Raw genomic sequence first — 26894 nt, 5'->3', positions numbered from 1 at the left:
CTGATTTTTACGTTCTCCTATAGCACCACATTTCAAAAGCTTCTAATCTTTTCTTCTCAGGTACTCCGATCGTCCAAGTTTCACTTCCATATAAAGCGATGCTCCAAACATATACTTTCAAAAATCTTTTCTTGACGTTTAAATTAATTTTTGATGTAAACAAATTATATTTTTGACTGAAGGCTCGTTTCGCCTGTGCTATTCGGCATTTTATATCGCTCCTGCTTCGTCCATCTTTAGTAATTCTACTTCCCAAATAACAAAATTCTTCTACCTCCGTAATCTTTTCTCCTCCTATTTTCACATTCAGTGGTCCATATTTGTTATTTCTACTACATTTCATTACTTTCATTTTGTTCGTTTTTATTTTCATGTGATAGATCTTGCATAGGACTTCATCTATGCCGTTCATTGTTTCTTCTAAATCCTTTTTACTCTCAGCTAGAATTACTATATCATCAGAAAATGGTAGCATCTTCATCTTTAAAGGGTAAGTCGTAGCATCTTTAAAGGGTTTAAACAAAATTAAATTTAAATAAAATTCTCCATTCTTTTCTGTTCTGAAAACAACTTTATTACTTTTTCTCCCTGGCTAGTTGCTGCCCTCAAATTTTTCCTTCATTTATTGTATTGCTTCTTGAATGTACAAATTAAAAAACAACAGAAATAGATTACATCATTGTCTCATTTCTGTCTGAATCAAACCTTTGTTTCTTGCAAAGATAATCTATTAACTGGTACCTGATTTATGTATAGTATGTAAATAACTTATTTTCTTTCTACATTTAAGTACAGACTTTCTTAAAACTTTGCAAATTTTATTAAAATTTCACATTATCAAATAAATAGTTTCTTCAGATCTACTAATATCTTTAGGAGGTTTATAATAAATATATATATTTAATATTATATAAAATACAAACCTCCAAACACATTAATTAGATAAGTTAAACTTACCTTATTCATTTTTAATAATTAGTTTTCATGGTATTCCACATCTTCAGTTGGTGTGATAAAATTCTATTTTTAAATATTAAAATTTATTATTTTTAATAATTTGTCATGATGTTTTAGAAATTGCAATATTTTTCTATTGTCATAATTTAAATAATATTATAAAAGTACAATCTAGAAGATTATTCCAGTAATGAAGCAAAAGTACAAATATTTTTACAATATTATTTAAACTACAAAAGTGGGAATATATTACAATTTTCAAAACAACATGACAAATTATTAAAAATAATAACTTTTAATGTTATAAAAATAGAATTTAACACAAACTGAAGATGCCAGATATTGTGAAAACTAGTTATTAAAAATTAATAAGAGAAGATTAACTTATCTAATTGTGTGGTGGTTTGTATTTTATATAATATTAAATCTTATTATCAGATCGGTTAAGATGTTATTGAATTATTTGAATATTCAAAACATATATATACATTAATTATTTTAGTGAAATTAATCTTTTTAAGATTCATATAATTCCTCTGCACAGTTAAATTACATTTAAATTCTGTTAAATAAACCACCTAGTACAGAATGAAAAATAAAAACTGTAACAGATAGCAGCACTCATGTAAATTAATAAAAAATTTTCATTATTTTATTATTTTTATTATGCAATAACAGAATTATTTCAATAATTACTGAGAATGAAGGATCCTGCTGAAGTACTTGAATGAAAAATTAAGGTGAGATACGTTCTACCTCAATATTCTGTTGTAGTTTCTTTATTTAACAGAATTTAAATATATATTTGTGTGTGTGTATGCAAATTTTTATTTACTTTTTTGGACTGTATTTATTTTATTACAGATATGAGATGATTGTAGTTGTTAGTTTCAAAAGGTGCTTTTGTTAACATTGCTTGTGAAAATACTAAGTGTACCCCGTTACATCATTCAGTAAAAATTGGTTCAGTTACGGCTACTCGTATTCTTATTGACAAGGATGCTAAAATTGAATCTGAAGAAATAAATGGTGAGACACCTCTCCATATTGTGGCTAGTGTTGGCAATATTGATGTTCTTAATATTCTGTTAATGAAGTGTAGCAAAAATTTAATTAAATATCCTGATAAAGTAAGCATTTTAAAATTTTGTTCTTTAGTATATAGATTATTTCTTGTTGTCAGGAAATCCACTCTAGAATATTTAAGAAACATTCAGTTATGTTTTTTTAACAGATAAAAGCAGATTACAAGTTACGGATGGGTTGTTTAGCTTAATAGAGCATATTTAGTTAAAACATTAGAATTTTGATTTAGTACTTTTAATTAAAATAAATAACTTAATAATTGCAGCATACTTATATGTTACATAAATATGTCATATATGGTGGATTTGCTGTTCTACCAGAACTACAAATCTTTTTGTAGTTCTTCAAAAAGGGACTGCTTCAGGATTTGCCTGGAAGGAACACAGGAATCTTTGCAAAAACTTTGATCAGAGCGACATTAGAAAGTAAAAAACTAAAAATATAAAAGAGAGGTTCTTATTATATTAATACATAAAAATAATGATTTTCTGAAATAATGGGATTTAATTATGTGAAGATAATAAGTAAATAAAACCAGAAAAGAACAAAATAATAATCTGTTAAAGATGTTAATTGCTAAATATTTGAGTATTTATTTAAATAATACATATTAAAGAAACAAAAAATTTATATGTTTTTTTTTTCTTAATAAGTAAAAAAATTATTACAGTGACATTTTAAAATTAAATTAGTTGAAAAATTATTTAGCTGTATAGGTAATTACATTTTAGATGCAATGTAGTCATTATAAATATTTTATTATTACAACAAGCTTGACAGTCAATTAAAACACTCAGAGCAAAACAATGTGGTTTGATCATGCTGCAAACAAAATTGATTTGATTATCCCATGAAATTTATGAATTTTACACTTTAAGTGACTGAAGTATTACTATTCTAAAAAATTGCAGTATGATCAACTGGATTAACAATTGAACAGTTTATAGTTTTATCTATTTTTTAAATTAGATAATTATTATTTCTTTAAATTATATTTTTTTAAACTAATAACACAGAGTTTTCTATCCTTTAAAATAATTATCTTCAGCTATACATACAGTGGCATCATGTACAAAATAGATAAATATGAATAGTGTGGTATTCTATGGAAAATTATTTATAAATATTAAGACAAGAAAAGGCCTAGAACACTTCTTCAATGACCCTATGTTCAAAATTTTGAAGCAAGGATTTTATATCCTTTGTGGATTGTATTATCAAAAGATGAATTTTCAATCTTCTACTTATGATTAATAAGGTACAACTTTAACCGGTTGCAAGCTGCTTCTCTGTCTCCACAATCACTAAGCTTTTTTATTTATAGGAAATGGGGAATGAATCAGGAGCAGAGTGATTTCACCGTTTCTCTGTACTTTATTCAATTTTTTATGTAAAATTTAATGTAGATCTTTTGTTCCATCATTTTCAAACAAAATAAATTGTAAACTTGTAATAAAATATGTCAATTACTCGGCTGTAAAATTTTAAATACGTTTAATATGGCTGAAAGTATTGATATACAAGGTGCTACCCAAAAGTTTGGGGAATTTGAATTTTGTGCGCGAAACATTGCTGTTACAACCTGCTTTTCTTTCTTTCTTTTTCCTGTTTAGCCTCCGGTAACTACCATTTAGATAATTCTTCAGAGGATGAATGAGGATGATATGTATGAGTGTAAATGAAGTGTTAGTCTTGTACATTCTCAGTTCGACCATTCCTGAGATGTGTGGTTAATTGAAACCCAACCACCAAAGAACACCGGTATCCACGATCTAGTATTCAAATCCATGTAAAAATATCTGGCTTTACTAGGACTTGAACGCTGTAACTCTCGACTTCCAAGTCGAGAGTTACATAGGTAAGCTATTTCATTTTTATGGTAAAATTCCCTGAACTTTTGGGTAGCACCGCGTATATTATAGACAGTAGTATCATCAAATGGGGAAAATATGAAGTCAGTCGAAAGGGCAACGTGTAACTCTAATTTTTTTATCACATCTCATTTGTGTACATTATTAATTATATTTTGAACAATATGAAGCATTACATAGTGAATGCTTTACAGTACACCTCTTCTGTAATAACAATTCATTTGTTGTTTGTTATAAGAGCTTGTTACAAAAAAAAGTCACTCTTTTTTGAGGTAAATTCAATATACAATTACATTACTTTAATTCAAGGTAAAAATAAAATAATAATAATAAATTTAGAGAAAAATTTTAGTTACATTCTTGTTAAAGAATATTTAATCCGAATAAAAATCATAGCAAAAGCATGATGGTTAAATCAATGACGGAATGTATGAACTGAAATTTGGATAGAAGTGATGTGTTTTGGATCAGTTGAGGTAATAAATCAGTGTGTTGTTTTCCCAGCTTCTAACAATCCAGAGTAAGTTCAGACTTCATCTTCATAAAAGCTTACTAATTGCACGTAGTATGTGTGGCTGAACACTATTGTTTTGTGGAATTATCGAGTAAATTGGATTGTCGAACATGATCAACCTCCCGGGTACTTTTTTCGTAGAAAAAAGTAATAGTAAAGGGAAGTTTTTTATGCAACACTTCCTCAGCTATCTATTGGTGCTTTTTATTTTTACATATGATTAAAAATAAAGTCGTTATTGACTTTAATTTGTTAATAAATAAATTAAATAGTTAATTGCTCATGTCTGCTAGGGCACATTTTTATTCTACATATTTTTCCGAACCCATTCCAATAATTTATTTGATGTAGTAAATTTTTTCAAGGTTAAAATCTCTGTTGACTCAGTGTAGCCCAGTCTTACAATGTGTCCTACTTTCATGTTTTTTTTTTTTGAAATGACTATCCAGGTGGCGATGCACTGTTATGTGATGTGACAGTCATTTTGAATTGATTCATCCACCTGATTTTGGTGCTTCTTATTGGTTGACCGCTACGAGGTTATCCTCATTATTTGATTTACCAGCTTCTGTTGCATGAAATTTTATTGCCTACCTACTTGCAGTACTTTGATCAACAGTTTCATTACCATAAACAGCTTTTAGATGACGATGAATGTCAGTAGCATCCATGTTTTCAACTGTTAAAAATTCAATCATAGCATATTGTGTTAGATGCCTTAACGTGGCAGGTGTATTATACTACATAACAATGATGACGTGACAGAAAATTAGATTGCATGGGTCAGTGAGTTTTGGAATGTTCCTAGGAAAGGAATGAAACTCAAGATGGCAGCTCCTATCAGTTTTGCAGTTGAGAACAGACACTGTTTTCTCCTGTTTTACATTTCAGTGTGCATTATGTTTCAGCTGCTCCTTGTACATAATACTTAACAAAAAAAAAATATTATTTGTCAAAGTTATTTTTTAATTTTTAACAGACTTTGCAACTGTAAATCACTTATTTTCAATAAATTATGGGCAGAGGACTCTTCCACAGTTGAGAATTACGTATTACGTATTTGGTAAGAGATATCTCATATTTGCAGGATAAATAAGAAATGCAGAAAATTTGAAATCATAAATATTTAAAAGTTATCTTACATGGTTTTTAATGATTTGCAGGCTGGTTGTACACCATTGCATAAAGCAGCATCCTCTGGCCACAAGGATTGTCTCAGTGCTTTATTAAAAAAGGGTGGTGATTTAGCTGCTGAAACAAATACTGGCGTTACTGTTGTTGATGAAATATTCACAAATTTGACACGTCCTGTTGATTTTTTACTTAGAATACTTGATTCTAAAATTACATTTACCCAACATAATTCTGTACTTAGCAGTGATCATGGATGTAAGGTAATTTTATTTTTATTATATAGTTTAAAAAAATTTAGTTCATTTATTTATATTGATAGACGAATTTCTTTACGTAAAAAAAATTTAATTAATTACTAGTACAGTTTAATATAAAAGTTTTTTTTGTTTTAAACAAAACAAAATTTATACCCCATTAAATGTTTTTATGAATGAACATCCATGAATTTTTATTTTAGGAAAGATTTGGAGGCTTGACTTTCTCATAAATTCTGGGTCAGGCTTTTCATTTAACACAACAGTGACGAGGGTTTACTGTGTAATGAATAGGCCATTATTGGAGCCATTTCACACAAAAAAATACAGTTATATAGACAATAATAACTGCTATGTTTTTTGTCAATGATTATGGTTAAGTATGACCATAGCCAGATAATCATCTGTCAGCTGAATTTTGTATCTTAAAAACTCGTTCTGATTTTTTGAAGAAGTTCCCCAAGGTGATATTATACTTTGTATGTAGTAATAACGATAATAATATTATAAATAAACATTTAACAACAATGACAAGCTTAGTATTTTATTAAAGCATTTTAGTTTAAAAGAGTACAGCCTGATTTTATTGCAAAGAAAATCAATTTGATCATCTCATGAGAACTTTTCATTTAATAAAAAACCCAGATGTTTAGCTTTGTGGGGAACAGAATATAATTGTATAATCTGCGAAAAGAGTTATAATGAATGGCTCTCAATTTTTTACATTTTATTAATAAACAATAAAAAAATAATATGGTAATGCCTTCTGAAAATCTTTTTAGAATTGGTTTGATTATTTAATTAAACCTTATGGTATCATCCTGTAATTATTCAAACATTAAATGTTGCAATTCTTTTTCAGAAATCTTATTCACTGATAAATTAATAATGTATTTTATTCATTGAATACATTAATAAATATTGTATTAAATTCATTTTTAATTTCCTAAAATAGTTATCATGTTAATAAAAAATTAGTAAAAAAAGTTTTTAAGTATAAAAAAAAACATTGAGTTAATATTTAAAAAATCTATTTTTATCATTTAAAGTCAACAAAATAAATTAGTAAATAGTATTGATTTTTTAAAAACTAATAATACTTTTTTTAAGGAAATAATTTTAAATACTTTCTTTTTTTACAACAGATATTGCTTGATTTTGATTTGTTAACGCCAAAAAAATATTACAAAACAAAAATCAATATTGTTATTATTAGTAGAAGAACGTGGCAATTCAATAATACAGCATCCATTAATAGAGGCACTTATTTCTTTAAAGTGGAAGAAAATGAAACTGATATTTTTATTGTTACTTATTGCACATGTTTGCTTTGTAAGTACATTATCAGTATACGCTTTTGCTCTGGTTCATAGCTCTGGTTCATGTAAGTGAAACATCCAGCTTTATTTGGATGGTAAGTTACAGGTCTATTTTTGGTGTTTTATGTGTCGACCGTGGATTAGATTTTATTAATCATTTCAACTAACTCAATATTTAATTTTTCCATTAACTCCTTAAAGATTAACTGTCTACTCCTTCACGTGAATAATTTTTTATTTATTTCAAGGTTTTTTTTTTTAATCAGATATTCATTTAAGTCAATAAAATATAATTATTTTAATCTCAATTAAAATAAGAATATTAATCTCTCAAGTACTAAAAGCAGATTATATCTGTAATAATTTTATATGACTGGTTGTGAAAAGCTCAGGATTTGTTATGAAAAGAGTTAATGATGAAGCAGATGTTGGAATTTTACCATCATCTCCTGCTTTATCCATTAGTTGTTTTTTACTGTATCTATATCAGATGAGTTGCACATTTCAGAGAAACTGTTTTTTTACAGTACTCTTTTTTTACTCTTCTCTTTTGTTCAGATTTTTTAAACAAAATGACATTGGCGTACTAAATTGTATTTGTTAAACACAATGTTATTAATAAATATTTTATTCTGTAGTAAGCAAATCAAACTTAAAATATATTAATAAATATTTAATAATTTAGTATAATGAAAAATTTCCGAACTAAAATTATGATCGGGTGTTAATTTTTGTACAATAAAAAAATTCCATTTCTTATTTATAAAATACATAGTTAATATTGAAGATTATAATAAAGATGTTTTTTAATAAGATAAATATGTATTTGTTATACTTTTTAATGCAACACTGTTTAATTTCAAATTACACCACTGTTATTTTATATTTTAAAAGATTTTTTTTTTAATAATTAAAGTTATAATTTTGTTAAAATTAGATAATAGTTGAGACCACAAAATTGACAGGATATTTACATGACATAATTTTATAACATATGAAGAGCAACTATTATGTTTTAAGCAAACATCAACATTTTTTATAATTTACATGTGAAGTTTTAATAACTTTTACAAGTAGGAAGAATATGAGAGTTCCTGAAGATGGAATTTAATTCTGAAAGCGCTTGAACGCTTTGAATTCAATTGTTGGTAAGCTAGTTTGTATATTAACTTAAAATATTTAAAGTTACATTGGAGAATCCGTCTTTACAATAAAAACTGATTAGAAGGAGGATATATGTTTTAATAACCAGAGTATGAAAATAGCAGACTTTACTAATTGTTAGTTTTTGAAAGAAGAAGCTGATGAACAATTATGTTTTCTGATGAGAAAGGGCCACCTGAGCTATGAGTGATAATGTGATCGATTTCAATAATAAACAAAATTAGAATCTATGTTAGAAATGTAACATAAAGTTTAATGTTTTGTAGTATTGTATTACTTAAAAGGTAATATAATTCTTTGTGGATTAAGTTCTTTAATAATAGTATAAAATAATGTTTAACATAAAAGTGAAAAATAGTATATATATAATGTATGACCGTAATACAGGTCAATTATAATATGACTTATAAAGGTGAGAATATATTAAAATATATGAAGAGCGATAGAAAAATGAATGCCATGCTTCCCTCCATCTGTAGTTCCTATATAATTTCCATAACATTACATTATTGTGAAGTAAAGAATCTGCACCCCTATACAACTCAAGCTAAAAGTTTTTGGTAATAGTTGACTTAAAACACTATTTTAAAACACTATTGTAAACGTACGTTTTAAAGTTGTACATTTAAATCATGATTCTAGTACTTTTAAAATTTCAGTAGGCAAATTTATTGTAAAATTAAAATATAATAAAAGTCTGAAAAATCAGCTGAATGCATGCTTGTTGTAGGGTTGTATAATTGAATCCAATTGGATCTGTGTGTGTGTGTGATTCAAGAACTACATAAAAATCATTAGAAATTATAGTTTTGTCTTCAAATGCATAAGTAATCCGTTAACTGTATTATAAAGTAAGTACATGAAATTCTTAAAAAACGTGTTGAATTGGGGTATTTACCTCATTTTTTGAGCGTAGTAAATCGGAAAATGCAATGTCCTTGACACAGAATTATTCTGTAATTTAATTACTACAATGTTATAGTTCCTCAGAATCACACCCACATTGAATGTGTATAAATAAAGTATTGTGAAAAGATTAATGTGAATTAAAAAAGGAAAAAATGAAGAGAATTGTTTATTGTAACCAATTTAAAAATTTGTGGGTGGTTTGATAATTAAGGTAAGTCGTAGCATTATTAATAACATTTATTGTCTGTTGTTTACCTTCTTCATCAAAATGATCAAATCCTAAAAAAAAGTCCACTATATTACTTAGTGTGTCTGACAGTTTGATAAAAAACAACACTCTCAGTGACTTTTAGTAAAATGGAAAAAAGGAAGTTCTTGTGGTCATAAAATACTATTTTTTATAGGGAAAACAGTTAGCCAAATAAAATGAAGTTGGATACATTTCACCTCTTTAAATTGTTCATACACGGCTTCAACATAGTCGAACAAGCTGTGAATAGAGGAGGTCAAAGTGCATCAAAGAAAGTGAAAACTGTTCCATCTACAGGGACAGTTATGACTATAGTTTTTTTAGGATTCTTGTATTGTGGTGGGCTTAGACTACCAAGAAAATGGAAGGACCATCACTGGGTAGTATTACATTTCACTACTGGACTGATTGAAAGATCATTCAGGCTAATGTCCACTCTTTTTTCTGTTTAGCCTCCAGAACCACCATAAGGTTATTACTTCAGGAGATGAATGAGGATAATATGTATGAATGTAAATGAAGTGCAGTCTTGTACAGTCTCAGGTCGACCATTCCCTGAGATGTGTGATTAATTGCTACCCGAACACCAAAGAACACTGGTATTCACGAACTAGTATTCAAATCCATATAAAAAAATTTGTATAATGTTCATATCTGGCCAAAAATAAAGTGCTCTTTCTAGAAGATAATGTATCTGCACATACATCTTCAGGTTGTTGCTGCAACTCCATAACCTAAATTTCAAGGTCTTCCACAAGCACCAGATTTGGCTCCCAGCAATTATTTTCTTTTCCCAAATCTGATGAAGAAATGGCTCGCTGTACATCACTTAAATGGAAATGGTTGCTTCAAATGATGAAGTCAAAGCTTAGACACCGCTTATTTTGCAGAGTTGCACAAATTGCATTATACTGAAAGTATTAAAAAATTAGAAAGTGGTTGGTCTAAACATATTGAATTGCAATGTGAATGGTTGAAAGATAAAAAAAATTTAGTGAAAAATCTTGTGTTTTCTTTCTCAGGTCGAGAACTTTCTGAATGACCCGTATAGGATTCTATTTCTATTGACATTAACAAAACAATAACTGTCCCTACCTGTAAAATACAAGCTCTCCATCGCAGCTTCGCTTGCTGTATGGTTACTTACGTTTCCAGCAGCGGTCAAAATTTATATTTTATGTAGAATTTAATAAAAGCTGAACACGGTTTTTAAATACTTATCTGAAGAGTATTTGCAAGCCCAAATCTACTGAATATCTTGTTTAGTATAGTCGGGATTAGAAAATTTACAATCATTGTTCAAATTTATTTTTCTTCATCCCCTTTCAAGGTGAAATTTCAAAACACTAGAAACTGATTTACTCACATGAAGATTATATTCACAAAAGATCAGGTTGATTTCTTAATTTGTTACCGAAAAATTCAAAAAATAGCAGGGTTTCAAAATAAAATTCAAAAATTTATTTTAACCCTTGAAAATCGGAATTTCAAAAAATTTAGAAATGGATTTTTAGATATTCACATTTAGGATATGTATCCAAAAAAAAATCAAGCTGACATTTTTATTTGTTACCAAGAAATTAAAAAAATAGTAAATTTCATTGTGACTTAATTTTACCCCTATAACTCGAATTTCAAAAAATTCTTCTTCATGTGCAGTTACACCGTAAGAAAAACATGTATACAAATTTTCATCACTTTATTTTCAACAATTTTTGTTTGGCGTTGATTATGAATGTCTCACGATATGTTGTCTTCAATTTGAATAAGACTTCTATTCAAAATATCTTGGGAGCGGCTTACTTTAAGAAAGGAGCATGAGAATGTAGCTACCCGAATAAGAAGTGCAGCACCATAATGGATTATTTATTATTTTCACGTTTTAATAAATAATTTTTCATTTTTGGATAACATTTCTGAATAACCATGACCTGTTAGATCGATAGTGTACCTGATGCGTGCAAAAGTTAGCCTTCAATCTACTAACAAATATCTGTTTTAATTTTGAAAATTGGATGATTGTTTACAGAGATATTATAAGAGCACTACACAGCATCCCTGGGGCACTGTTTTGGGAAAAAAGTTATGTTTACAACACGTGATAATAACTTAATTGCATTGAATGAGTGACTGATTTAGACACTGCACACATGTGCGTGCAAACTGATCCACTTGGGCCTGTGCAAATCTTCATGGTGTGTTAAATCGGCGGACACAACTTCCATAAATTGCTGAAAATACACTCTGATCAGTTTCTCCTAAAGTATAACTTCAAAAAGAAGAAAGAAGAAGCACGGGTAAAGATTTGGTTGCGATTGATCTAGTAGTTTTTCTGTTTATCCTGAACAAACAAAAACCTCTTCCCCCTTTTATAATAGTATAGTTATAGATCAATTAAAAATGGAATGGAGAAAAGAATATGAGTGAAAAAATATTTTTATTAAATGTACTGACAGTTTCTGTTGTTTATCAAAGATAACTGTTGCTTTATGTTAACTTAGAATTCATTATATATACATATTCATACATCATCCATTTTATTGCATAGGAGTGAACTACCATTTCCTATCATTCATCTATATGTTTGTAGCATGTCAAGTGCGATAGCATTTTTTAGAAATTCTTTCCTTCGCAACTGTTATTTTATCCAATTTTTAATTAACACTAATTATGCTGGGACTGTTATAGTTTTGTTAAAACCAAAGAGGAAAAGAATAAAAAAATCTTGTTTTACTGAGAACCAGTGTAGTTTTAAAATGTGGAGCCATCATATTAAAATCTATTACAAAAAAACTTTTGTAATTCATTAACAACTGGTAAAACTGTTTTTTAAATATAAAAATTCTAATTAAAAAGATTATATGTATGTATTTATGTATGCAATGCATGTGTGTGTGTGTGATTTTTTTGAAATTCTTACTAGAGTTCTTTTAATAAATGGCATTTTAATAATTAACAATAATGCAAAATTAACAAATTTCAGTTTTTTATTAAAATCAACTTTTACATCAGAAGTTTTGTAAATTCTTTAAAGAAAAGCTTTTTTATTTTGTTATATACAAAAGTAAGTCACTTTGTATCACAGAAATAAGTTTTTGGACTTCATTTTCAAATAAATCTATGGTTCTTATTTATACTGAATGTTTCTCTAACACTTTTTCCTTCAAAAAACAGTTCTGAAACTGGAATGCATCATAACACAAAGCAATATATTAACATTATGGTTTATTAATAATATATTAAAACATATGTGTTATATAACAATTAATATATTTTATTACATTTTTTTTTTGTGTTTTTAGTTCCTTGAAAAGAACGAGAGAGATTACTTGCCATATCTGCTGCTACTTTTTAGTATACTGATGTTGTTACAATCGGCTATTGAACTGGTACTTTTAGGTCCACTGCGTTGGAAAGTACTTGAGCCTTGGTTGAAATTCATTTGTCCATTATCTTCAATGGTATTGGTATGTATTGTGTTGAACAAAGGAGAAACTCCACCAGTAATTGACTCTTTATGTTATGTCAGTTCAGTCGTCGTTCTATTTGGATGGGCTCAGGTTATGTTTCTGCTCGCAAGATTTCCTCAATGAGGTTATTATGGACTTATGTTTTTAGCAGTTCTCACTAATGTTACTAAGGTATGTATCATTTACTAATTTTATTAGACAAATATACCATTTAATAGAAATTGAAAAGCAAATTTACATACTGATAATATTTACTTATAAAACATTCTGCTTTGGGTCCCGAATAAGATGGACACAAACCGACCTGTTGGTTCCATAACATCTAATGTGTGATTACAGGACCCTGTAATCTACAGAACCAGTTCCTGTTGGTTACTAAGTTTTAAGGATTATGGGCAGCATGATGCTGGCATTTTTAATGGTTAATTACCATAGCTACATCAACTGTCAGGGCTGATGCTATGCTCATACAGTTTTATGATAAAACTGTATCACTGAATGTCCTAATTTATAGCATTTAGAAAAATATTCTCTGAAGTGTTTAAGAATGACAACCAAAAATTTGTTTTCATAGATCATATTAAAAATATTAACAATCTTTTTAAAGTTGTGAATATTACAATAGAAAATTATAACTAATTTAAATGTCATTAAGTGAAAATACTCATGAGAATTCAAAAAAATTGAAAAGCACTAAAACAAATCTTGATTAAGAAATAATAAATAAAAGTGTGTTCAAGGGTTACTGAATAATTAACAACACAAATGATTGTAAAAAAATTTTATTTGTTCAATGACAATGAAATGAATACTATTAGCTACATTTAGGCATTAGTCCCATCTTTCTGTGAACTTTCTTATTCCAGTAGTAAAGAATTGTTCACCTTGGTGACATTCTTGACTTGCTATGTACAATCTCTTTGAAGAAACCAAACAAAAAATAAATTTTGGTGGTGTAAAATCTGGACTGTAAATTGAATATGATGGCACCTTCCTACCTGACCTTTGAATAGCTTACTGTTTCTTTTGAGTTATGGGTTGGGCGTTGTTATTAGAAGAATTGCACCATTTCGAGAGAAACAGGATGTTTTTTCCTACCTGCTGGTTTCATTTATTTTCTAGAATATCACAATTGCACTTTATTTTGATTGTACATTATTCTTCCTAATAATTGAAATAAGCTAGTCCTTTCTGTTATGTAATTAGGTAATTTAAAAACCATTGCCTGCTCCTAAAAATAGTCATGATTTTGTGAATGAAATGGACAGTGCTTACTCCCACACTACAATTTTAGTAATTACTTAAATTTGTTTGATTCTGTCCTTGCAAATAAGATCATTACATTGTCAGTCAAAACTTTCACCAGTCTTCAACTATAATGAAAATAAATGACTCCTGTTATGCAGTTACATTTGTGCAGTTGATAAAGTTCTTACCATACTGTTTGAACTTTCACGAGGGATGAATTTGGCTGGTTTTAGACCTTAAAAAATAAAAATCTTATCCCAGCACATGGTTCTTTCATGGTACATGTTTCAATCAGAGCTATCATTTTGAAGTAAACAAAAGAAGTTATAGTAATAAAAATTCTTTTCGAACAGTTAATATTTTTTATGTCAGGAGTCCATGTTGAATGTCAGTCTCTTTAATATATTCTATTAAATATTTTTTTTGCTGTCGCTATTTGTCTATTTAATTTCTGAACGATCCTTGAATGTATTACGTTAATCGTGATATTCATGATGGTTGTAGGTAATCTGTCATGAGTCGCAAGCCATTTCCAAAAAACGACATATCCATTCTCAAGAGTAACAAGAATAATTAGGCTGCATAGCATTCCATTTCTTCTTGTAAATAAGATATCTGATGGAAGAGAGATAAAAAAGAAAGTTTATCAAAACCCAGTGTAAGATTACTTGTTTAATAGTGTACAGAGATTACCTTACAAAAGTAGAACAGTTTAGAGATATTTATTAGTTAGGTTCAGGTAGGTTATGTTAGATATTTAAGATGGAATAAATCATTTGAATGACGAAGAAGCTTGAGTGAAGATACTATATGTTTTTCCACTGAAAGACAGATTGGGAATGGCAGGTGACATCATGAGTAGAAAGTATGTTACAGCAGTCTTTGACTTGAAATTTATCCTTCCCATTACCTATCCTTTAAAGAAATATCCTTTCTAATACACCATCATTTAGAAATATATGGTTTTATTAGAAAGTGTTGTTATTCTGTCAAATAGCAACAAACATTACTGTAAAATTAAAAAAATGATTGGAAAATGAATTTGGTCATAACTGTATTACTAACAGAAAAATACCAAAATGTCAAATTAAAGCTGAACTTCACTTTTCTTGGTCAATAGACCATTCAGATTTATACTTTTTGGTAGACAAGCTAAATACAGTTACTTTTATCAGTTTGAAAGATTTACGATAATAATTTGTCACTCTCTTCTAAGTATGAATTTTTTTGCAACAGGGAGGTACCAAGGATGTTTAACAATGATAAGTAGAATAGTTTTACCTACCCTATGTATTATTGAGTGGTTGTTTGATTTATGCAATATTTTTAAAGTCTAATATATTGTGTAATTTCATTGACACAGAGCCCATAGCTAGCTGCATCTATATAAATCACTATATTTATGACAGGTATTATTTTTTATTATTATTATTATTATTATTATTATTATTATTATTATTTATGTGTGATATTTTATTGTTTATAGGTTTTAATGTCATTTATATGTCTCATCATTGGGTTTACTTTTTGTTTTTGTATTCAATTTCCTGATAATGATCAGTTCCAAGATCCATTTGTTTCATTTATTAAAACGATAACAATGATGGCTGGAGAATTTAAATATAAACATTTATTTAAAAAGAAAAATGGTAGGAAAGATTTCTGCACTAGTAGATTCATTTTTTTATTATTCATTTTGTTGGTGACTGTTGTGTTAATGAATCTTATGGTCGGTTTGGCAGTCAGTGATATACAGATGAGTTTAAGTAATCTTTCAAGTTATTAAAAAGTTAAAAAACTGACGCTTCAATCAAATTGCTCTGTATGATAAGCTGTTGAATAATTAGGTTTGATGAATAAATTTTACAAACACTTTGTAAAGTTAAAAAATGAGAATGAGTAATAAAGCTTGCAGCTGAGTGTTACATTGCTGTTGGCAGTGCCAACTTGAATTTTCTTCTGAAATGATGCTAGATATATTTGATCATTTTGTCCACTTTTATATATATATATATATATATATATATATATATATATATGTTTAAAAATAAATAAATGCTTGCTTGCTTAATTAGTTTTGGCATATCTTTTTAATGGTAGTGCTGATTTTAGTTTTAAAAGTTTGCATGTGTTCAAAAAAGTTAACCTAAGACTGCAATGTGTATAAGTCAATTGCAGGAAAAAAACTTTTTCAAGAGGGAAAAAGAAACTATTTTAAATTAGGGTAAAATCATTTTATGAAAAGTTTTTGGTAGGTGCATTCCCAGCGACTAATCACAAAAAATATTTTGACTGAAATTAAATAGGTTGGTTGTTTTCATTGTGTCATTTCTAGTGGATTAATAATAAATACGTATAAATTTAATGTTATTCTATTTTCCTGTCTAAGAAGTCTTATATATTGCAAGCCCATAGTTATCAAAAGTCAAAAGAATGCCATTCCAGTAGGTTAGATAATGTGGTTCTGAAATATTTTGGTATATTCAAAGAGTAGTGTTTTAATTTATTTCAAGATTACACTGCTTATGTTAACTTCCCAACAGTTAGAAAATCTTTTAGACTTCTATATGTACTTTTTTTTTTTGTCTTCAGTCAGTTGACTGGTTTGATGCAGCTCTCCAAGATTCCCTATCTAGTGCTAGTCGTTTAATTTCAGTATACCCTCTACATCCTACATCCCTAACAATTTGTTTTACATATTCCAAACGTGGCCTGCCTACACAATTTTTTCCTTCTACCTGTCCTTCCAATATTAAAGCGACTATTCCAGGATGCCTTAGCATGAGGCCTATAAGTTTGTCTCTTCTTTTAACTATATTTTTCAAAATGCTTCTTTCTTCATCTATTTGCTGCAATACCTCTTCATTTGTCAGTTTATCCACCCATCTGATTTTTAACATTCTCCTACAGCACCACATTTCAAAAGCTTCTAATAAAGCTTCAAAAGCTTTCTTCTCAAATACTCCGATTGTCCAAGCTTCACTTCCATATAAAGCGACACTCCAAACATATACTTTCAAAAATCTTTTCCTGACATTTAAATTAATTTTTGATGTAAACAATTTATTTTTCTTACTGAAGGCTCGTTTCGCTTGTGCTATTTGGAATTTTATATCGCTCCTGCTTTTTCCATCTTTAGTAATTCTACTTCTAATAACAAAATTGTTCTACCTCCATAATCTTTTCTCCTCCTATTTTCACATTCAGCGGTCCATCTTTGTTATTTCTACTACATTTCATTACTTTTGTTTTGTTCTTGTTTATTTTCATGCGATAGTTCTTGCGTAGGACTTCATCTATGCCGTTCATTGTTTCTTCTAAATCCTTTTTACTCTCGGCTAGAATTACTATATCATCAGCAAATTGTAGCATCTTTATCTTTTCACCTTGTACTGTTACATAATCTATATGTACACGTGTCCTATAAGTTTCCATACATTGGAAAAATAAACAAGATTCAAAAAATACAAAATTAAGTTACAACACATAAATCATCTCAAGGAATGAATCACCATTGCCATTACAAACATAACTTCAGCTGTGCTTACACATGTTCTTCAGCAGTGGAAGATATGCATTGAAATGTGTATTCAAAACAATGGCAGTTACGTAGATCATATTATATCATTAATTCTCAAACTTTTCCGCCCGCAGCCCACATTGAGAATCAAAAATTTTCTTGGCTCCCAAAATTTTTAAATTTACCATCTGCTAAAAATAATAATTGCAATTGCTGTTTTTAAGATGCGCTCTTAAAAATAGTCATTGCAATTATTTTTTTAAACATGGCATATCCTATTTCTGAGTTTAAACTTCAATTTTAATGAGAGCAATTAAAATGCCTTTTTAATTATATTTGAAAGTGTTTTTATTAAAATTGCTTTCAAACAAATTAAACTTGTATCTATATAGGTGTATAATAACAATAGTGATAGCATATTCGATATAACAATACAATAATTAAAACCAAACTTTTAATTGAAAAATTATACTCTCATTAATGTGAAGAATGAATATGATGTGCTTTAACGAGTTTGCTAATATCAGGATCGAATTCACTTAAAAAGCAGTCGTAAGTCACCGTGTTCAGTAACATGCAGCCGATTTCTCTTTTTTGTTAGCAACATTGCTACAGCACAAAATCCACGTTCAGACAAATATGACAATAGGAATGCTATTAGAAATCTTGACCAATCGATCATAATCCAGGGTACAGTTGCGGGATTGACTTTTGCAGCCAAAATTCTTGGTACCCATTCGTGAATTTTATTTTCATTTCTTCGTTGTTGTCAGTTCTAGAAGTTGTTCTTCTAATTGGGATGAACCTACTGTGTTGACATTTGATAAAGAATCCAACACCCAGTCTAGTATGTCCATATTTAAAATCTCCTGGAATCGTTCTTTGAAATCACCATGGAGGTTCTCCAAGTGTTGGTAGTAAACAAGCAAGTCGTCATTGTTGAAAGATAATAATCAATATTTATTTGTTTGAATATGTTGCGTAGAATGAGAGATATGCAACATTAAAGACAAAAGTAGTCTTTTCCCTTTAAAGTGGAATAATTCGGTTCAAAAAAAAATTTTTTGTATGTCTCTCTATGCATACAAAAAAGAAATTAAAGCTAAAGTCTTAAGCTTTTAAATGATTTTAATACAGTTTACTGAAAAAATTTTGTTTCCCCCATGCGATAAATCAAACGTGAAGAAAAACTATCAAATTTTTAAACTTCTCTTCTTGCTGATTTTCTTTTTAATTTGATGATTTTTGAAATCTGAACTATAGTATCAAAAAGTGAGTAATCAAGTTTTTTTTTATTCTTCTTTCTAAGCCTCTTTAGTTGCAAAGTTAAAATAGTTTGAATACAATCATTTTTTATCATAAAATATAGGTGTCCCTTTAATTTTTTGTACTAGTGTAGTATATTTAATTTTAGTTTGAAATCAGGAGAAAATAATTTTTGCCCTTTTATCAGCCATCGCCTTTCTAGGCCACCTGAACACCCTCAATTTTCTGTGGGCTTCTACTGCTCCTGAAGGCCTCCAGCGCCCACAAGGGAGCTTTATCGCTCACTTTGAGTACAAATGCATTATTTAAATAAAAATGGTTTTCATAAAAAAAATTAATTTTTCTATGTATGGAAATTTATGGGATGCTCTGTATTGTTTATCTCTTGTTACAAACGATCACCAGTAGTGATAACAAAAGTAAAATTGATTTATAAACAGTTAAATATTATTTGTTTCTCTCATAGAAGAGATTTTTAAATCTATTTGTTTATTAACATGATGTAATTCAATTCAATTTATTTATTTACTTCAGAAATGACAGGCTATAATCAATTTCAGTTTCTTGATGTTTCATGAATTTTGTAGTGCATGAAAAATACTAAGACCTGAATGGGATTCGAACCTGGAACTTTCTGAATTAAAGGTAGACACTACCTTTCAGCCATAGAGATCAGCGCAGTATTATAAGAACAAAAATTTATGTCAGAAAGACATATTAACATTAATTCTAATAAAAAAACTCTTCCTTGCATTGAATACACTTACTTATCACAATATTTTTATCACCCTAGAGTCTCCTTTATTTTTATGTTATCTTGTGCTGTTCTAGCTTCCTCGATGTCCTGTTTTGACTCAAAATGTTTCTTTTTCATAATCATTTTGACTTTGGGAAAGTACTGGAAGTTGTACAGGTCCCAGATCAGATGAATGAGGATACACTATAATGTTTTTATCTGACAGAAATTATATGTGCATTATAGCGGTGTATGAAACCATTTTCCCAGGCCTTAGATCTTTTTCTGCGCACATAATTTCTTAAAGACTTGAATAAGTTCTTATAATATTCAAAATCTCTCTAATTGTCAATCACTCAGTTGATCAAATAATTTTGCTTACTCTTTCACCATTCTCTTGGGTTTATGATGTTGAAAGATGCCTCGACCACTTCTCACATTAACTAATTCACAGCCACTATGAAATCACTAACCATTTGTAAACTATATTCATCATCACTGTAGTATCAGTATAAAGTAATTTTAATATTTCATATGTTTCTTTAGCTTTTTTTTTTTTCAATTTGAAACAAACAATTTGAATTGTGAAATTGATTTCACAATTCATGAAATAGAGTAATAGATGGGTCTTAATTTATAATTTATATTGCTCTTTAAAGGATTTTTTCTCTCTATCATAGTTTGCTATTGATTACACTGAACAAATTGCTACCTGCATAAGATTTAACATTTCACTTTTGCATTAATGTCCTCTGCTTTACTCTGAATGGTATTCACCATATTTTTTTACCATAAGGTGAATAAATCTATTCATAATGTACAAATGATTTTTAGTTCATTTTATTTTTTATGCAAATAAGATATCTAAATTATCATATCTACATTCTATCATTCAGTAATTGGCTAATTTTTATCTATTGCAAAATTTTCTGTTTTCTTCTTAAATTTACTTGAAAATGTTTTCATGCTACTTATTTATTAATTGTTAACCATTCGAATTTTGATAAAAAAGAAATAAGAATTTTTTAATCATGTGCACTGTACCTGTCAATTGAGTTGATTCTTTTTTGTATATTAATAGTACTGTTAGTGATGCACATGTTAATTTTCAGCCTCCTGCTACCTGTAGTTTGTATTTGGCAAGTGAAAAAGAAAAACATACTTTACTATGTTTGGTGATTTTTTATGTGGCGAAATGTTGGCTCGGTGAATTTGTCTGTAATTTTGCATTAAAAATGAAATTAAGTGGAGTAAGGTATTTAAAATGTTGAAAAAACCTTTTGGTGATGATGTTATGTCATAAACATGAGTTTATGAGTCGTACAAATGCTTTCAGTAACTGAGAAAACATCAAAGATGACACGAGATCTGGGTGTCCTAGCGTATCAATTATTGATGAAAATATCAAAAGGTTAAAGAGATTTTAGCTATTAGAAAATGTGCTTTGTAATAACAGAATCGTCATTAGATAAGTTGCTGAAGTAGTAGGAATTTCATATGGCTCATTCGAAGCAATTTATATTAACTTTTGAACATGAAAAGGGTGGCAACCAAATTTTTTCTGAGACTGTTAAATTTTCAATAAAAACACCATCCCATAACTGCTGCTGAACAAATGTTGATCCAGACTAGTTCAAATGCATCATAACTGGTGACGAAATGTGGATGTATGGCTACGATGTTGAGAGAAGATTCAATTATCCCAATGGAAGTTTTCTGAAGAGTCAATACCAAAAAGCACTTCAAGTCCGGTCAAATATGAAGGTCCTTCTAACAGATTTCTTTGACTACAATGGAATTGTTTATTATGAATTTCTACTGCAAGGTTGTACAGTCAACAAGGAGTAATACCTAGAAGTTTTATGCAATTTGCCTGAGCCAATCTGAAGAAAATAACCCGAGCTTTGGAGAGACAATGCGTGGATTTTGCACCATAATAATATACATACGCTGCTTAACTTATCCAACAGTTCTCATTGAAACATAACACCGTTTCAATGCCATAACCACCCTATTCACCTGATATGGCTCCGTGTGACTTTTTCATATTTTCCTAACTTAAAAGTACACTAAGGGGATAATGTTTTTCAACAATAGATGAGTTAAAGGTGAAATCGAAAGCACAGCTTTCGAAGGCAATACCCAGAGTTGTTTCACATGTGTTTTTAAAACTAGAAGCTACATCAGCATAAATGTGTAATATTACAGCGGAACTACTTTGAAGGGGGACAGATTTCAGAGAAAATTAAAAATGTTCGTTACTTTTTGATGAAACCTCGTATATATTCTGAAGATTAGTTAAGTAAACAGTATAATTGACAGTAATAATTATTAATTTATGAGAGCCATTGTAAAATTTAAATAAGGAAAGCTATTAAAAAATGAGGATAGAAAGTTAGTTATAAGATGTTTTTTCAGTTAAAAAAATTGATAATTTAGGTATATGAACATAAAAAATCTAGAGAATATAATAGTAGTTAATAAAGGTGATAACAAAATTAGTATTTTAACATATTGAAAGAATTTAAATTTAGAGAAGAAAATATTGAGCAAGAGAAAATAAAGCTGGAAAAGAATGTTAGTGTGGAACTCCAGCTATTGAGGGCTTTGCCCATAACAAACTGCTACTTAGAAGGAAAATTAAGTGGAACATTAAAGTACGTAAATTTGCAAGTAAAGAATTATGATCAAGATAAAAAAATTATTCTAATCTGAGTAAAATTTTGAAACATGGAAGGTATGGTATTCATATCTCCCCACTGTGTTGGTCGATTGTAATAAAAATTAAATGGTATCAGTGACCTGTATTAACAAGTCATCATACAAAATTTCATAAAACATTTAAAGATATCAAGCAAGACTGTAATTGATGAAAAAAGCGCAAAAAATTGGCTTTATTTTCCTCACTCCTGACTGAAATTGCCCAAATACATAACCAAATGTGACTTTGAGTCCAGAAATGAAAAAAAGGAAAAAAAAATTTTTCCCCTGCTTCTTTATTATAATTTGGATAAGACCAAACATCATCAGAAGCATCTTGTCTATCTAGTGGAGTATTAAATTACGAGAAAAAGGTTTCCTACTCTGTATAAAATTTTGAGATACAGAGTCCGTGAAGTAAGTATGTATTTAATTTCTCATTATACTCCTATCTAATCACATTTCAATAAATTTGTTATTAGTCTTATATATTTTTAAACTGAATTTCTCTTCCAGCAATAAGTCTGTGCCGTTTAGTATTTCTTCTGTTTTATATTTGGTTACCGCTGAAAGAACACTGTCATAAGTGATTCATAACATTTTAATTTTCTAAATCAACTTTGTTTTAATTATGTATTTATTTCTTTTAATGTACCTTCTTTTTTAATAGGATCTATTGATTAAAGGTCATATTAAATGCCTAAAAAAACAAGCTGAATTTGTAACATTTTTGAAAAATTCTCATCTCATACATTATTAAAAAAACAAAAATTCATTTATGATATATTAAAGAGATATAAGTTACCAACGAAATTAGTGATAGATGCAAATACTGCTGCCGCGAATTCTAAACTTAGGTGCGGTCTTTCAAATGCTTTAATGGATGAAATTATAAGTATTGCCTTGAAAAATAGGAAGAAAGAGAAAATTGCCAAGTAAGTAGTTTATTTTGATGTTCAAAACAATGTGTTAGTGATGTAGATTATTTATAAAAAATAAATAATTGGAAAAAATTAGAATAAGTATATTTGTTTAATGAACAACAATAGGTGTCAACTTATAATGAATTTTGTAGAATGTGAAAAATGACAATGGTACTTGAACACAGAACCCTGGGATGAAAGTGCAGAGATGTTATAACTTTGCCGTGAAGATCCTTGGATTGTAACATTATTATTTTATTAAAAGTTAAAATAGTATTTCCAGCTTTGGGGAAATTCTATAGCTGTAGTTATGATGGTGCAATACTGCAGTAATGCGATATTTTTTTACTACACACTTTATTATATTTGTCTCTTTTGTTTTATTCTGATGCTGTGTTATTTTGTGTACTACACATTTTTTTTATGTCCTTTATAGATTCTTCCCAAAATTTTATTAAAGATTCTTATAATTTTAAACAGTAAGAATGAGTAACCCATCTGGTTGTACGCCTTAAAAAAAATTCCTCCATTTCTCATTTCAAATGCCGTCTTCTTTTTTTAGTCGTCTTATGTTTCATCCAGAAGTCCATTCTAAACATAACATTTTACCAGATTCTTCTTCCAGTGTAACTCTATTGTATTACATAATAACTTTTTCTTTAATATGTCCCAAGCCATTGCTCTGTTAGTTTTTCACTTTTTTTTTTTATTTATTTTTATTTTTTTATTATCGGTGTTGCAGAGAAATACCATTTGCATAACCCCCCATTAGTGGGAGAGTGTGTATGTTTTCACCTTAGATATCTATTAACACAGTGTGTAAGTACCTGTACAATTTTACTAATTCCTTTTGTATAGATATACATTGATTTATTGTCTCTTATTTTCATTATTTTTGCGTAATTGATTTTTATTTCCTAAAATGTATTTCAAGCCACAAATGTTTCTGCTAAGAACACAAACCAAGTGTTATATAAATGATAATCATTGTCAGTTATATAAGAATAATGTCAAATTTAAGGTGGTTTTAAACAAAAAATAATTGCAGCACAAAATAAAGAAGAATAATTAGAGTTATAACATAACTGTAATAGAAAATCTTAGTAAAGTAATCAAATTTTTAAATAATAATCGTGAAAATGAAATTGGAAGAAAATTAAAAAGAAAAACACACGTATATGAGATGTGATCAGACAGGTAACTGATCTTAGCTCATAAAAACAAATATACTTAACCTATCTTTTTCTGTTTAGCCTCCAGGAATTACCTATCAGGTATTATTTCAGAGGATGAATGAGGATGATATGTATGAGTGTAAATGGATTGTAGTCTTGTACAGTGTCAGGTCGACCATTCCTGAGATGTGTGGTTAATTGATAAACCCAACCACCAAAGAACACCGGTATCCACGATCTAGAATTCAAATCCGTGTAAAAGTAATTGTCTTTACTAGGACTTGATCGCTGGAACTCTTGACTTCCAAATCGGCTGATTTGAGAAGACATGTTCACCACTAGACCAATCCGATGGGCTATACTTAACCTATCTAGTTAAATGATTTGTCCCCTCCTCATGTAACACTTATCGCAGCAATGTTTCCATTGTTGGAATATTTTTACCGAGCACCATTGCTTTTCTTTTTGATCTCTTCTTTGTCTTCAAATTTTTTTACTTTAGATGGAATTTTAAACTTAGGAAAGAGTAAAAAATTACAGAAGCCATGCGTGGCAAGTAGGAAGTCTACACAGGCTTATAGTTGTGATGCATCACAATTTATTTAGAAATTCTTGATAAAATATAGGATCGAACAACTTTAACAGGCTACTTACTTATTACACATGGCTTCCTGCAATTTTTATTCTTTCCTAAGCTTAAAATTTCAGTTAAAGTAAAGAGATTTGAAGACAGAGAAGATGTAAAAAGAAATGCGACAAGAGGACTTATGGTACTCGCCATTTTTAAAAATTACTTTTAAAAATACTTCCAATAATGTTAACATCGCTGGAATAAGAGTGTTATATCAGGAGGAGATAAGTCATTGATATTTTAGATAGTCATTGAACAATAGTTTAGATATTTTTTTTTTTTTTATGAGCTATATTTGATTAACCTCAAATATAAGTTTTATTGGTAATATTTAAAAAAGTATATGATTACATTCTAACTTGTAAAATCCGATTTTAAATAAAGGAGTCAAATAACAAATAAAACACTAACACACTAACAAATAAGCACTAACAAATAAAGCACTAACAAATAGCAAATAAAGTAAAATGTATATTTGATTGCACCCAATACAGGCACACAGCAGTGTGACAAGTAATATAATGGTTATATCGTTCGTACTTTCATAAATGTTTCAAAGGATATAACTCAAGAAGGTAATCACATATTAATTGCCCCCCAAAAAAATTTTTAAAAAATATGCATAAAAATGATTTTAGATTATTTAAAATAATGTTCTAATCACGAAATATCTCTTAAACTTAACTTATTAACTACATAATTTAGATTTACTTTTTGTTAGTAAAAAATAAATCAATTTTTTCTCATGTGTTTGCCATTAAGTACACAATATAGTACTGTGATTCCTTGACATGTTTATTACAGTACTATGAAGTGTAACCAGATTGCATATTAAGGATCACCATGTGAGTTGTATGCATTATTCACTGAATAGCATCTGTGTCTTGATCGTTGTAATACCTTTATCGTTATTTAATAGGACTGTATATTTACAAGAAAATATACTTAATGGAATGTAAATTGTGATAATTTTTTTTTTTTTTGTCTTCAGTCATTTGACTGGTTTGATGCAGCTCTCCAAGATTCCCTATCTAGTGCTAGTCGTTTCATTTCAGTATACCCTCTACACCCTACATCCCTAACAATTTGTTTTACATATTCCAATGTGATAATGTTAAAACTTATAAAATAACCAAAAATAAAAATTATTTTTTTAATTTGTTACAGGAAACCATCAACGGTATCATCATATCCAATAAATAGTTATTATGAACCGCCTGATAGGGTGAGGGTGAGCAATATACTGGATGTAGATGGTGGCAGTAAATCGACTCCGGGTCAAAGAGAATTATTCACACAAATGCTTGACATAAAACAAATGTTACAATTTGTGATTGAAATCCAACAAAATGATTCCAATCTGAGATCAAACAGCGATGACGAAGAGGAAGATGAACTCAACTCCAAGGTGTACGCTTTATTAAGAAGGATGAGTCAAACGAAAAAAAGATGCGGTGGTAATGTAATCGGATAGTCGGGTATAAGATGGAAGAATTCTATCATCAAAAAATCAGGCAAAAAATCAGTCAAGTATTTATTGAATAACTGAAATAAATTGTTGACTTAAATAATTATGTCAAAAGACAAAAAATAAAATATCTGAAGTTCAAAAGGAATCGATTAGTGTTTCATTCCCTAGGAGCATTATAGGAGCATTTCAGTCACAACATGAATATAGAGGTAAAATTTTTCTGTCGATCAGACCAGGTGGAAAAGGTCCCTAAGCCTGCCTCAATTAACATACTAAGAGTCGAGAGCCTCGCTACT

The 26894-nt window shown here is 28.9% G+C and overlaps 2 protein-coding genes across 2 annotated transcripts in view; both read left to right on the top strand.

The window, feature by feature from the left end:
• The window catches only part of LOC142320474 (uncharacterized), a 62895-nt gene extending 60956 nt beyond the window's left edge, over positions 1 to 1939 (top strand). The window contains exon 3 of the mRNA XM_075358292.1: positions 1822 to 1939. Coding sequence (XP_075214407.1) covers positions 1822 to 1867 — 46 coding nt within the window. The 3' untranslated portion in view covers positions 1868 to 1939. The remainder of the gene's footprint in view (positions 1 to 1821) is intronic.
• On the top strand, positions 1864 to 26894 carry LOC142320473 (uncharacterized). The gene is made up of 7 exons (XM_075358290.1): positions 1864 to 2087; positions 5592 to 5822; positions 6962 to 7148; positions 12761 to 13099; positions 15663 to 15825; positions 23069 to 23333; positions 26295 to 26894. Exons 1-4 carry the CDS (start codon positions 2049 to 2051, stop codon positions 12766 to 12768), a joined length of 465 nt encoding a protein of 154 aa, XP_075214405.1. The 5' UTR covers positions 1864 to 2048; the 3' UTR covers positions 12769 to 13099; positions 15663 to 15825; positions 23069 to 23333; positions 26295 to 26894.

Source organism: Lycorma delicatula, chromosome 2 (assembly GCF_047948215.1).
Source record: "Lycorma delicatula isolate Av1 chromosome 2, ASM4794821v1, whole genome shotgun sequence".
In the NCBI taxonomy this organism is placed as follows: Eukaryota; Metazoa; Arthropoda; class Insecta; order Hemiptera; family Fulgoridae; genus Lycorma; species Lycorma delicatula.
This window is presented reverse-complemented; position numbering and strand designations above follow the sequence as displayed.

Bases quoted from the DNA above. Each gene is read 5' to 3' on its own strand.
- LOC142320473 (XM_075358290.1), top strand. From the start codon at position 2,049: ATGAAGTGTAGCAAAAATTTAATTAAATATCCTGATAAA. The intron at 2,088-5,591 runs GTAAGCATTTTA...AATGATTTGCAG, and splicing joins TAATTAAATATCCTGATAAA to GCTGGTTGTACACCATTGCA. The intron at 5,823-6,961 runs GTAATTTTATTT...TTTTTACAACAG, and splicing joins GCAGTGATCATGGATGTAAG to ATATTGCTTGATTTTGATTT.